This window comes from Delphinus delphis, chromosome X (assembly GCF_949987515.2).
Source record: "Delphinus delphis chromosome X, mDelDel1.2, whole genome shotgun sequence".
NCBI lineage: Eukaryota > Metazoa > Chordata > Mammalia > Artiodactyla > Delphinidae > Delphinus > Delphinus delphis.
Window position 1 is genome coordinate 23,026,220 of NC_082704.1, and position 12,459 is coordinate 23,038,678.

Here is a 12,459-nt window from a genome sequence, read left to right on the forward strand (position 1 = left end):
TCCTCCAGATCTCTACCTTCTGTTACTGAACTCTTGCTACTAAGACAAGACTCACTGCCTGTGATTTCAAACTTATTAATTGAAATATCTGAACACTTTATGCTTAATATAGCTTAGTCCAGACTATGTCTCACACCTGGTTCACTGCGTGATAGAACACCACAAAACTAAACCTTAATTTGTGGCTATTGGCTCTCTTTAAAAGAGATCTCCAATCTTCTGAGCTATTCCACACCTTCAGCAAACCAGTTTGTCATTCTGATCTAAAATTACCCACCTTACCCCATCATATATGCTTTAATTTACTTTAACTGTTCAAGTTCTTAACATCAAAGCTACCTAAATTCACAGAGCAAGATCACATTCATATTTTGTGACCTCAAATCTAAAAGCAAAACCTACAGGTTGACTGTATGCATTTTATTTTTTTTTAAATGGAGGGCTGAGCAGAAGTACATCTTTAATCATAGCTTTAATTCTCTGGGGAAATACTCTAAAGGAAAAAACATCCCCACACTTAGAGAAAGAAACATTTTTGTAGAAATCAAAATATTCTATCATTAAGGCTTAGAATACTATAGTAACAATTAATGCCTAGTTGATTTATTCAAACTCAAACCAAAAAGCACATATTCAATAATAGTACTTTCAGCACAAAAGAGAAACCAGAACATTTTATCAACATCAACACTAAAAACCACTGTTCTAGAATTAATCATGTGAGCCTTAAAAATGTAACTCATTTCATTAAAATTTAAAGAGCAAAGAATCTGACTCAGCCTAAAGTTACTCAGAAGCGTAAGAAAAATCAACTTTTTGTGGTGTGATTAAATAAGCATCATCCTATAGTGACCATCATACCAGGAGGGACTATGCTAGCAGAGACTATGCATAAAAGTCATTTAGAATTACATATCCAAAATGACTGTTCCCCAAATTTGCTGTCAATACCTTCCTTGATAAAACATATTTCAAGAACCCAACAGATCACTATGCCATAGAAAGGGAGAAGAGGTGGATAGGAAACAAGTAGGTTTACCACAAGAAAATTAATTATGCCTTCAGAAAATCAAAACTGAAGATATCACTCCATTCCCAGTAATTCGTGAGGGTTGAAGGAGAGGGGAGAGTGTCCTCTTAGGGGCTACTTAATAAATAAAATTAATTTGTCACCATTATTTCATTTCTTTTAATGAAAATCATTTTCATCTCTAACCTAAGAAAATGCACAGAAAATATTTCTAAATACTGACCTGCCAGGGTGCTTGTGTGTCGAAATGCTCTGACTTGTGAGTCAGACAATCCTGTAAGAAGTGAAATGACCGTATCCATCATGTACTCATCATATATGATACTATATTGACACTGCCGTACTAATACGCCAATGAATTCACAGAAACTGGATTTGAACTTCTTCCACTGAGGACCAGCCATGGTAAGTGGATAATCTCCACTATCCTAAAACAGAAATTTTAAACAGCAATTTCATTTAAAACACATGACTTAATAAACTTTTACTTTTTTTTTTCAAATACCCTAGGCAGAAGCTTGAAAAGACTCCTTTATCGGACCTCCCTGGTGGTGCAGTGGTTAAGAATCCGGCTGCCAATGCAGGGGACACAGGTTCGAGCCCTGGTCCGAGAAGATCTCACATGCCACGGAGCAACTAAGCCCGTGCGCCACAACTACTGAGCCTGTGCTCTGGAGCCCGCAAACCACGACTACTGAGCCCACGTGCCACAACTACTTAAGTCCACACGCCTAGAGCCCATGCTCTGCAACAAGAGAAGCCACCGCAATGAAACCCGCGCACCGCAACGAAGAGTAGCCCCCGCTTGCCGCAACTAGAGAAAGCCCGTGCGCAGCAATGAAGACCCAATGCGGCCGAAAATAAAATATAAATAAATAAACAAATTTATTTTTTAAAGAAAGACTCCTTTATCTCATCTTTCTTCTATAATAAATCCTCAAAGTAGGCAGGAGAATAATATGCAAAGGTAGAGGTACCTTTGAACACATCTCTTTTATTTAAGATCAAAATGGATGGGACTTCCCCAGTAGTCCAGTGGTAAAGAATCCATGCCTTACAATATGCAGGGGACACAGGTTCGATCCCTAGACAGGGAACTGGGATACCATATGCCAAGGGGCAAACTAAGCCCATGAGCCACAACTACTGAACTCGTGCCTCAACTAGAGAGCCCGCATGCCGCAAACTACAGAGCCCACGTACTCTGGAATCCACGCTCCACAACTAAAGAGAAGCCCGTGAGCCGCAAATTAATATCCCACGTGCCTCAACGAAGATCCCACATGCTGCAACTAAGACCCAATGCAGCCCTAAATAAATAAATACATAAATAATAAATCTTTTAAAAAAACAAAATGGATATTCTGAATTCACTCTAACCAATGAAAACATATACCAATTACATACCAAAATAAAAAGCCTCTCCCATCAAACAAAACATTATTCTGATAAGCAAAGATACGGTTACTAAATTTCTTTAAAACAAAACCAAACCAACATCAAACCAAAGTTATATGTTTTAATGGATTCAAAATGATGAAACCACATTCTCAGCCAGTCTAATGGATTGATGTATGAGTTATAAATAATCGAAGGATTACAATGTATGTTTTCATTAGCTTCAGGACATCAAATAGTCAGCAGATGTAAACAATGAGATATTTTTTTAAAAAATGGAAATGTAGCTAGAATGACCTGGAAAGACAGGTACTCAAGTACTCCTATATATAAGATGGGGCATTCACCAATGAAGATACACTGAGGTCCTCCATAAATCATTAAAAACAAGCAAGTCATAAAGATAAAAACAGAGATCAATACTACACAGAACCTCTAAAAGTAAGAGTTTCTGACAAGAATGTCCTAGAAACTTACAGTCATTTTATCAGTATGATTTAGTAAAATTTTTAACAATTAAATTTTGTCATTAGAGCCATACATTTTTTAAAATTTTAAGTCATGCCATAAACAAGTTGAACTATGTCTCATCTGAGAATAAGGTCCTAATACTCCACAAAAAGGTTTTCTTCCACATTTTCTGATTGGCTCATTTAGTGCTATATTGAAAAGTGTCATCTTAATTGCTGTTAGCAACTTGGTTTGCTGATATTTTCAAATCTTATTTCAGGATTCTTGTTTCAAATAGCTGTTTAGAAGAAAGAAAAGTTCTCACTAAAACATTTAATATCAGAAAGTTAAAATAATACCATTCCTCATAATTATATCTCAATTAGAGACTGATTAATAGCACTTAGTGATCATCAAAGCCATTTTAACAACTCTTGTCTATCTTTTAGAATGATAGTTGAAAGCTCCTTCATCTGAGTAAGCAAAAAAAAACCAAAAAAACATCAAATAAAACTCAAATGAGACAAGGCTTTCTACTTGAAAATTCATGGTGAAAAGCTTTAAAGAGTAAAACTACTGGTGCTGGAATACAGCTGTGAACAAAACAAACAAAAATCCCTGTCCTGAAGGAGTTTATATTATAGTAAATCTAAATATGTCTTTATTGGCAACAATACTTCAAAGACATCACCGTGATAAAGGATCAACTAAAGTCTAAGCTACTACTTATTATGGATTTGTATTGTTCTTACTACTCATATTTGAAACATAAATAAGACTTTAAACAATTTTATACATATATATGTATGTATGTATTTTCCTTTGCCTAAGCTTGTACCTGGTTCCCCAAGTATTTATCAAATCTTCCTTCTACAACATTCTATAAACATAAGGTATGTTTACAGGCACTTAAATTTTATTCTTACTTGAAATTTTAATTTTTTGACAAATAAAAACTGCTACCATTTATTAAGTTCTTACTATATGCCAGGCATTGTAAAATGCTAAGGAATTTTTCAAACATTACTGCATTCAATTTTCATAACAGCCTTATAAATATTTTTAGCTCCATTTTACAGATGATGAAACTGATGCTAAGACAACTTGCCCAAGGTCACATGGCCATCATTTGATTGGATTTCTACTGCCAAAGCTCTTACCCACAACACTAATATTCAGAATTTAATACTCTGAAGAGTAAATCAAGATCAAGATGCATAAAATTATCATAACATTTAGGGTAATAACTTACCTCATCAAACTCTTCAGTCATTTTTCGAATTATTTCAGAGTTCTGCATATGTCTAAACATTTCTGCTGTGACAACACCTGAAATGTGCAAGTGTTAAGAAGTTAATGGTAAATTTAAAAAATAACTTCTAAGCCCATCTCTAACACTAAAATGTCTACAATCGCACAATAAGGTGTACTTCAATAGCACTTGATCTTTACCATGTTACTCAACCCTATAAAGCACAAATGCCATTATCAACATATACAAGAAAACAGCCCCACACTTCTGACAGGTATCTTTTTTTCCTAGAACAATCAGCCTTAGCCATTTCTACTTGACTTAACTTTACTCATGCATAGAATGACTAAGACCCTTTAATATAAAGCATATGTCATCAAGCATGAGGCAGCATCCAGGGTAACATTTAAAACCTTGAGGATGAACCTGAAGAAAATAAGGGAAAGAGTAAATAGGTAGACTTCACTTTAGCCAGGTTTCTTTATTAAGTACAACAATATGTAAGGCAACTACATCCCATCATCCCCTCAAAGGGCTTCAAATAAACATAAGTAGTAAGCTGTAGTTCCTGCTCATCCAGAAGCCTGTAATCTAGTTGTAAGTTTAAACAAAGAATAACGGGGGGGGGGGGGGGGGGGGGCGGCCGGGGAGCAGAGAGAAAGGGAAAAATAAAGTATTAAAGTTAGTACATAATAAATGCCCAAATGAGTTGAAAAGCCAAGAAAGACTATAGCTCAGACCAAAAAAAAAAAAGATCTGGATAAGTAGGTGTTTCTTATAAGGACATTTAGAGTTTTAAAGGAGTGTGGAAGAGGCGAGGAGAAAGGATGCACATTACAAGTAGTATAACTGTATCACTTTGCTGTACACCTCAAATTAACACTGTAAATCAACTGTATTTCAAAAAAAAAAAAGGTAGTAAAAGTTAGCCAGGTATAGGTCAAATATCAAAAAAGGGGTTTCTAGGAAAAGTTACGAGTAGGAGACAATGCAAGAAGAAGTCGTACATGAATTTCCACTGATGGGGTGTCAGATATTTTTTAAAAAAAGAAAAAATGTAAAAAGTGAATTTCCTAAACCACATTTCTAATGCTAGATTATTTATTCTTTGCCAGTCTAATCACTATGAATACCATAAATATAGTAACATCTAAAAGAATGTCTTGGGGCTTCCCTGGCAGTCCAGTGGTTAGGACTCCACACTCTCAATGCAGAGGGCACAGGTTCGATCCCTGGTTGGGGAACTAAGATCCTACATGCAGCACGGCCCAGCCAAACAAAAAAATTTTTTTAATTTAAAAATAAAAGAATGTCTTGGTACAGGAATATGAGATTTATTATAAAAGTTAGATATATTTCAATTGACCAAGCTCTATTTTATATATGCATGCACATGTGTGTGTGCATATAAATTTAAAAACAACAATAGAACATCATACTCTCTTTCCAACCCCAAATCTGAAAAGAACAACTGCTATGTGAGCTCCCTTCTCTATGGGCATGCAATCTGAAGACCTTCCAGTAGCGTAACAAAACCAGCAGGAGTAGAATAGGAACTAACATCCATTGAGCCGCGTATGCACCAGCCACTTCAGCCCTGGCAACAAGCCTATATAGGAGGTACTATAATCCTGGCTTTACAGATGAGGAAACCGATGCTAAGGCAAAGAGAAGTTAAATAATTTGTATGAGATTATTAGTCTACATCTTGCTGCCCAGCCCCAGGTGAGATCAATTTCTACTGGTACTGTGAAAGAGCCCTTACTTACCACATTAAAAAACCAAATGATTGTTTAAAAATATTAACAAATTTGAAAGAAAGCATGATTTCCCTGACTAAAGAAGCACATTCTCAAAAACCTTTTGAGAGGTTTTTAATTTATATCTAGAGCCATGGATGTATCTCCAGAACCTTTTCATACTTTATACCCAGGTACTGTAAATGTGGCAGTGCTAGAGAAGGACAAGTAACTCAATCCCTGAAATAATTTCTACGAAATAAGCATTTATATATAAATAAATCTCAAAGTAAACATATTGCATACATTTTGACAAACTTCTAAAGCTCCTCCTCTCATCTCATAGACCATATAACAGCCATAAACCCAAATATAAGCAGAAAACAAAATAGCTGTCACAAACTCCATGCATATAATAACTCCTGAGACAGGTATAAAGGAGCCATCAGGACATCAGGCCAGCTCCCACTGCCTTAAAAGTGTGGGGGACATGAAGCAAGACTGCTTTAAAAACTGGTAAACTGAAAAGTGACAGCTGACCAGGAAAGAAAGAAGGAAACAACTGGCCACAGAATCACCAACCACAGAGCAGTCTGGAGCCATTCAGTGTAGGGCCAAACATCTCTCCACATACCTCAATACTTCAGAAGGCATAACTACAGTAAAATAACTGATGTTCATAATAACAGTCCTAAATCCACAGGAAAAGGTACACTGTATACACTTAAGCATGTTTCTAATTCATTTATAAAAGAATTCTACCAAAATATTTTTGAGTATGTTTTGTAAGTACTTAATGACCTTAACTTTGATTACATGGTAAATTCCTCTTTATGGAGCTTCCTTGCTTCTAAAATAAATATTATAGCAGTGTTTAAATCTACGTAAGTTTTCAACACCTTCAATTTTTAAAAATTTTCACAACCTTGTTTGTGACAAGGTATGTCCAAATGTTTAATGGGCAAGCTCCTGATTTATAAATACAGTGATGCCAGAAAAGGAATGTATCTGATAAAGGGAAATGCTCTGACTACGGCTTTGTTTTAAAACTGCAATTCAGAAGCCTAGTTAGGAAACTAAAACTGATCAAACTATGGTATAATAGGTAAGACTGAATATAAAAATTAGAATTTCAAATCATTAAATTATTTCTGGCACCTATTCACTTGTTCTGCAATCAACCTTCCATTTTCAAAGAATCTAAGGAGAAAGGACATTGCCCTTGATTACATAACACCACAAACAGGTACTTGTACCCTTCTACTCCAGAAAGATGGGATGGACATAGACAAAAAAAAAATAATATCAACATATCTCATTTTCTAAAGAGTTAATCTGGTTCATCATACTGTCATTACTACAACACTTCCTCTGAGCAGATTCAGTAGAATTTTCTAATACTGATTTACAGCTACCTTTAGCTAAGAAGTAAACTAGGCAACTCTGCATTCTAAAGACATTAAAATTTCTAAAAAATGGCCATATTAATGGCATTATGAAGACCATAGACCCAATAAGTTAATAAATTTGTCTATCAGGCCTCACATATATAACATTTAATATGTAGACTGCACTGAAAGTTGTGATCGACCTCATAAAATGCATCAGTTCTTAAAATGTTACTTGTTTTCCAATTCCAATGACAGGATGTTTAAAGACGTTTTGTAGAATTAAAGGAGTAGACATAAGTAAATTGTTTTCTGGGATCTCTTTTCAGATTTGTTTATTAAATCAGTCATTCTTTAGCACCTTAATTCTTTAGATCTACTTTTAGGCAATCTTCCCTCCTCCTAACTTCTAATGCCCATGTTTTTGGTGCCATTTTCATTAAAAAAATGTAATACCCTTGGAAAACTCTGTAACATTTATTAGCCTGTGCATCTTCTAGAATTTCAAGGATGGGCCAAGTATTAGGGAGACACAGAATAAATCAGAACCTGCCCATGATCTTGACTAACTCATTTACTGATCCAGATCAGGATGTATGACTCCCCAACTTACACAATTTTGTCTCCCTGGCCAAATGTGTGTACTACATGTTTTTGTCTCAGGGAAGACATTTTATATTTTCCCTACTCTCACTTCAAAATCTTTTAAAATAAAGTATAAACACTTTAAAAAAGACCCCGCTCCCCACTCCAGTTTCTCTACCTTTTAGGGAAAAAAACCTGTAAATGTCACCAATTCCTTAGTTTACTTACTTACTTAGTTACTTACTTACCTACTTACTTACTTACTTACTGTTATTCAGGGCACTTTTTAACTCCCTACACTCTACAATTCCCTGCCACTTGAACCTGTATCTCTTCATTATCTTCCTCCTCCATTCTTAATCCATTTCTTTGCTCCTAAAACCAGATGCTGAAAGTGGGAAATATATCTAATAAAGTAACATAACAATTATAAATTGCCAAGTTTTTAGTTAACTTTCACATATGAATATAACAGTCTCAACAGACTTTCTCTCTTTGTTCTTTGCTCTTTTTTCCTTACATACATTTTGTATGGTTATAATGCAAATAACTCAGTATCGTGGCATTAGTTTCCACATGAAGTGCTAATAATCTTTAGGTGAAACAAAAAAGAAGTGAACATTTGAGAACATTCTGCTTCCAAAATAAATATCTTACCTTTACAGCCTGAACACTGAATAAAAAAGTTGATGAGGTCAAGAAGTGCTATATCTCGGTCATGCTTGTATGACTCTATCCAATCATCTACCACCGACTACAGCAGAGGGGGAAAAGAACCATTAGCTTTTTCTAACGTTCTAAGAGTTAATTAAGTCAGATTAAAGTCATTAAGATTCAACATTAAGTGGTATCACATTATTTCAATAAATACATACACTTGTATACTAAAATTTAAAGTTAAATTTAAACAATAAAATGGAATCAAATTCAGTAAATTAATCACCTGATTGTACATAAATGATCCATCTTCCTCATTTTTGCATTAAAAGGAATCTAAAAACTAAATATGGGACCCAATTCTATAAACTGAAATTTCTTAGTGATATTATAGATATCACTATATAGTGATATCTATATAGATATCTATATAGATATTATAGATACCTTAGAAAATACTGATATTTGACTAAAATATTGTAGTGAGCACTAATAGTCCCATATTAATAAGAAATAAGCATCAAAAGAAAGTAGGATAGTTCATGGATCTGGAGACTTAATATTGTTAGATGACAGTACCCTCCAAATTGAGCTACAGACTCAATGCAACCCCTATCAAAATCCCAGCTGGCTTCTTAGCAGAAATTGAAAAGTTGATCCTAAAATTCTTAGGGTAATGCAAGGTATCCAGAATAGTCAACAGTCTTGAAAAAAGAACAAAGTTGAAGGACTCACACTTCATGATATTAAAGCCTACTACAAAGCTACAGTAATCAAGACAGTAGAGTACTGGCATAAGGACAGATACATAGATTAATGGAATAAAACTGAGAGTCCAGTAATAAACCCTTAGATTGATGGTCATTTGATTTTTGACAAGGATGCCAACCCAATTCAATAGCAAAAGACTAGTCTTTTCAACAAATGGTGCTGGGACAACTGGATATCTGTATGCAAAAGAATGAAGCTGGACCCTCTCTCACATCATACACAATCAAATACCTAAATGTAAGAGTTAAACCTATGAAACACAGAAGTAAATCTTCATAACCATTGAGTTAGGCAAACCCTTCTTATATATTAGACCAAAAGCACAAGAGACAAAAGAAAAAATAAATTTGACTTATTCAAAATTAAGACTTTATTCTTGAAAGGACTCCATCAAGGAAGTGAAAAGACAACCCACAGAATGGGAGAAAATATTTGCAAATCATATATCTGATACGGAACTTGTGCCCAGAAAATATAAAGAACTACAATTCAATAATTTTAAAAAGCCAAATAACCCAATTAAAAATATAGGCAAAGGATCGGGATAGACAGTTCTATACAGAAGATATACAAATGGCCCTTAGCACATGCAAAGATGCTCAGTGTAACTGGCCACAAAGGAAATGGAAATCAAAACCACAATAAGATACCACTTCACTCCCACTAAGATGGCTATAATAAAAAGTACAGACAATAATAAATGCTGGCAAGAATTTGGAGAAATGGAATGCTAAAACACTGCTCGTAAAAAAGTAAAATGGTGCTGCCACTTTGTAAAAACAGTTTGGCAGCTCCTCAAAAAGCTAAAGAATTAAATGACCCTGGAACTCAACTCCTAGGTATTTATTACCCAAGAGAAATGAAAACGTATGTCCAAACAAAAATTTGTACAATAATACTCATAACAGCATTATTCACAACAGCCAAAAAGTGGAAACAAACCACAGATACATCAAGGGATGAATGGATAAATAAAGCATGGCATATCCATACAATGGAATGTTATTTGGCAATAAAAAAGAATGAAGTTATAATACATGCCACACCATGGATGAACCTTAAAAACACGCTAAGTCAAAGAAGCCACTCAAAAATGACCATATATTTATATGACCTCGTTTATATGAAATGTCCAAAATAGGCAAATTTATAGAAAGTAGATTCATGGTTGCCTAGACTTGGGGGCAGGTGAGGAGAAAGTGACTGCTAATGGGCACGAGGTTTCTTTCTGGGGTATTGAAAAAATTCTAAAATTAGATTGTGGTGATGGCTGCACAACTCTGTGAATGTACCAATACTAAAATTCATTGAATTTACACTTTAAAAGGGTGAATTTGATGGTTTGTGAAGTATATTTCAATATAGCAATTTTTTAAAAAACAGAACTAAAAAATAAAAGCAGCACTTTATTCCTTCATGGACAAAAGAGGAAACCACAAAACAGATAAAAAAAATTTTAAATAAACAAAATTTTAAAAATTAAGATGATAAATTACAGCTAATATAAAAAATGAAAAGTCAGGAGGGAAAATGTTTTAAGTTATATACCAATAAATACGGAATTTGGGTATGAACTGAATGAATAAAATATGTACAATTTGATGTACAAAAAAGATAATATGATCACATGAAAAAGAAAAGAAAAAGAAAATATTATTTAAGAATAACCTGGCTCATAGAGATTTACTGGACATATTCTAAAATGTTGCTTAATTTCTAGATTTCAGTCCTTTTCTATATTTTATAGCAGCTTGTGTATGTGAACCAACTCAATTTGAAAGAAATGTTTCTAAGATGATCCCCAAATATGATATGGGCAGTATCAAGAGAATATATTATGTGATATGGGAGTTTTAAAACATGGCCCCAAGTTGTTTGACATTGCTCCCCAAAAAGAAGTGAGGTCTATGTCCCCTTCTCCAGAACAGAGTGCAGCAGAAATGATGCTTCCAAGATTAGGTCATAGAAGGCTATTCAACTTCTGCATTGGGTTCTTGCAGCACTACAGAACTAGATACTTCCTCTCAGGATAGTCTCTCCAAACTCAGAAGCCATACTGTAAGAAGCCAAAGCCACGTGGAAGGACCATTTGTAGGTACTCCAGGTAACAGTTCCAGCTGAGCCCAGCCTTCAAATCACTACTGACTAGGTACCAAACATGAATAAAGAAGTCTCCAGATTATTATAGTCCATAACTGCTTTTGTCACCTCCAGGCATTCAAGCTATCTCAGCTAAGACCCCAGCCATCATGGATGGAAGCACAGAAGAGACATCCCTATTTACCTCTGTCTGAATTCTAGATCCACAGAATCACTAAGCATAATAAAATGGTTGTTCTTTTACATCACTGAGTTTGGGGTGGTTTGTTATGCAGCAATAGATAACTAGAACAAGGGCTATTCTCATCAATAAAGATACAAAAATATTTAATGAAATCTTACAAAAAAATCACATCACATCAAAAAGTTATTCTTGAAGATCAAGAAGAGTTTATACTAGAGTTTACATAAGGCTGCTGTAATAAATACAAATAAAATACAAATAGTAAAACTAATATAAGCTATCACAATGAAATATATTTAAAATTTTTAATCATCAAATAATATACTAAAAACTCATTCAATAAAATTCAACATCTATTATCTAATAGAACTAGGGGCACATGCATGATTTCTTCTTTCTTAAAATTTAAGAACTATTTTAAAACCAACAGTGAGTCTTGTACTTATTCACTCTCACTCATGATCACCGAAATAGGGATATCCTGGGGATACAAAAAAATGAGTAATACACAGTCCCCAATCAAGGAATTAACAATCTAGAAGCACATACAGACATGTGCATAACTATAATACAATATACTAAGTGCTATACTGGAAAGAGAAGAATAAGAAATACATTCAAGGGGAGAAGGAGATAAGAGTCCAAAAATGTTTCCCCAAAAAAGAGTGACATTTGAATTAGTCAATCCTGTGATATGGAAGGGAGAAAAATAAGACTATTCCAGGCAGTAAGAAAAACAAAAAGAAAGGTCTAGGGGCAGAGAACATATGGCAGCTAGAGAACAGCAAGTATGCCATAAGGAAATCTGGGCTGGAACTTTTAGATAAGGAAGAACTCTTAGAAGTTTGTAAACAGGAGACTTCCTTGATCAAATTTGGTGTTAGAAAGATAACACAAGTGGGAGT

At 34.5% G+C, this 12,459-nt stretch overlaps 1 protein-coding gene across 5 annotated transcripts in view; it reads right to left on the reverse strand.

Annotated features, from left to right (window-relative positions):
• Nucleotides 1-12,459, reverse strand: part of STAG2 (STAG2 cohesin complex component) — a 115,654-nt gene that overhangs the window by 54,205 nt on the left and 48,990 nt on the right. For 4 of the 5 annotated variants that reach the window (XM_060002829.1, XM_060002826.1, XM_060002828.1 and 1 more), the window contains exons 5-7: nucleotides 8,500-8,596; nucleotides 4,131-4,207; nucleotides 1,254-1,458 (exon numbers count right to left, since the gene is read on the reverse strand). In XM_060002829.1, the coding sequence (XP_059858812.1) occupies nucleotides 1,254-1,458; nucleotides 4,131-4,207; nucleotides 8,500-8,596 (379 nt within the window). Of the gene's footprint in view, nucleotides 1-1,253; nucleotides 1,459-4,130; nucleotides 4,415-8,499; nucleotides 8,597-12,459 lie in introns of those variants that run through there. The other variant, XM_060002830.1, reaches the window with a different exon arrangement.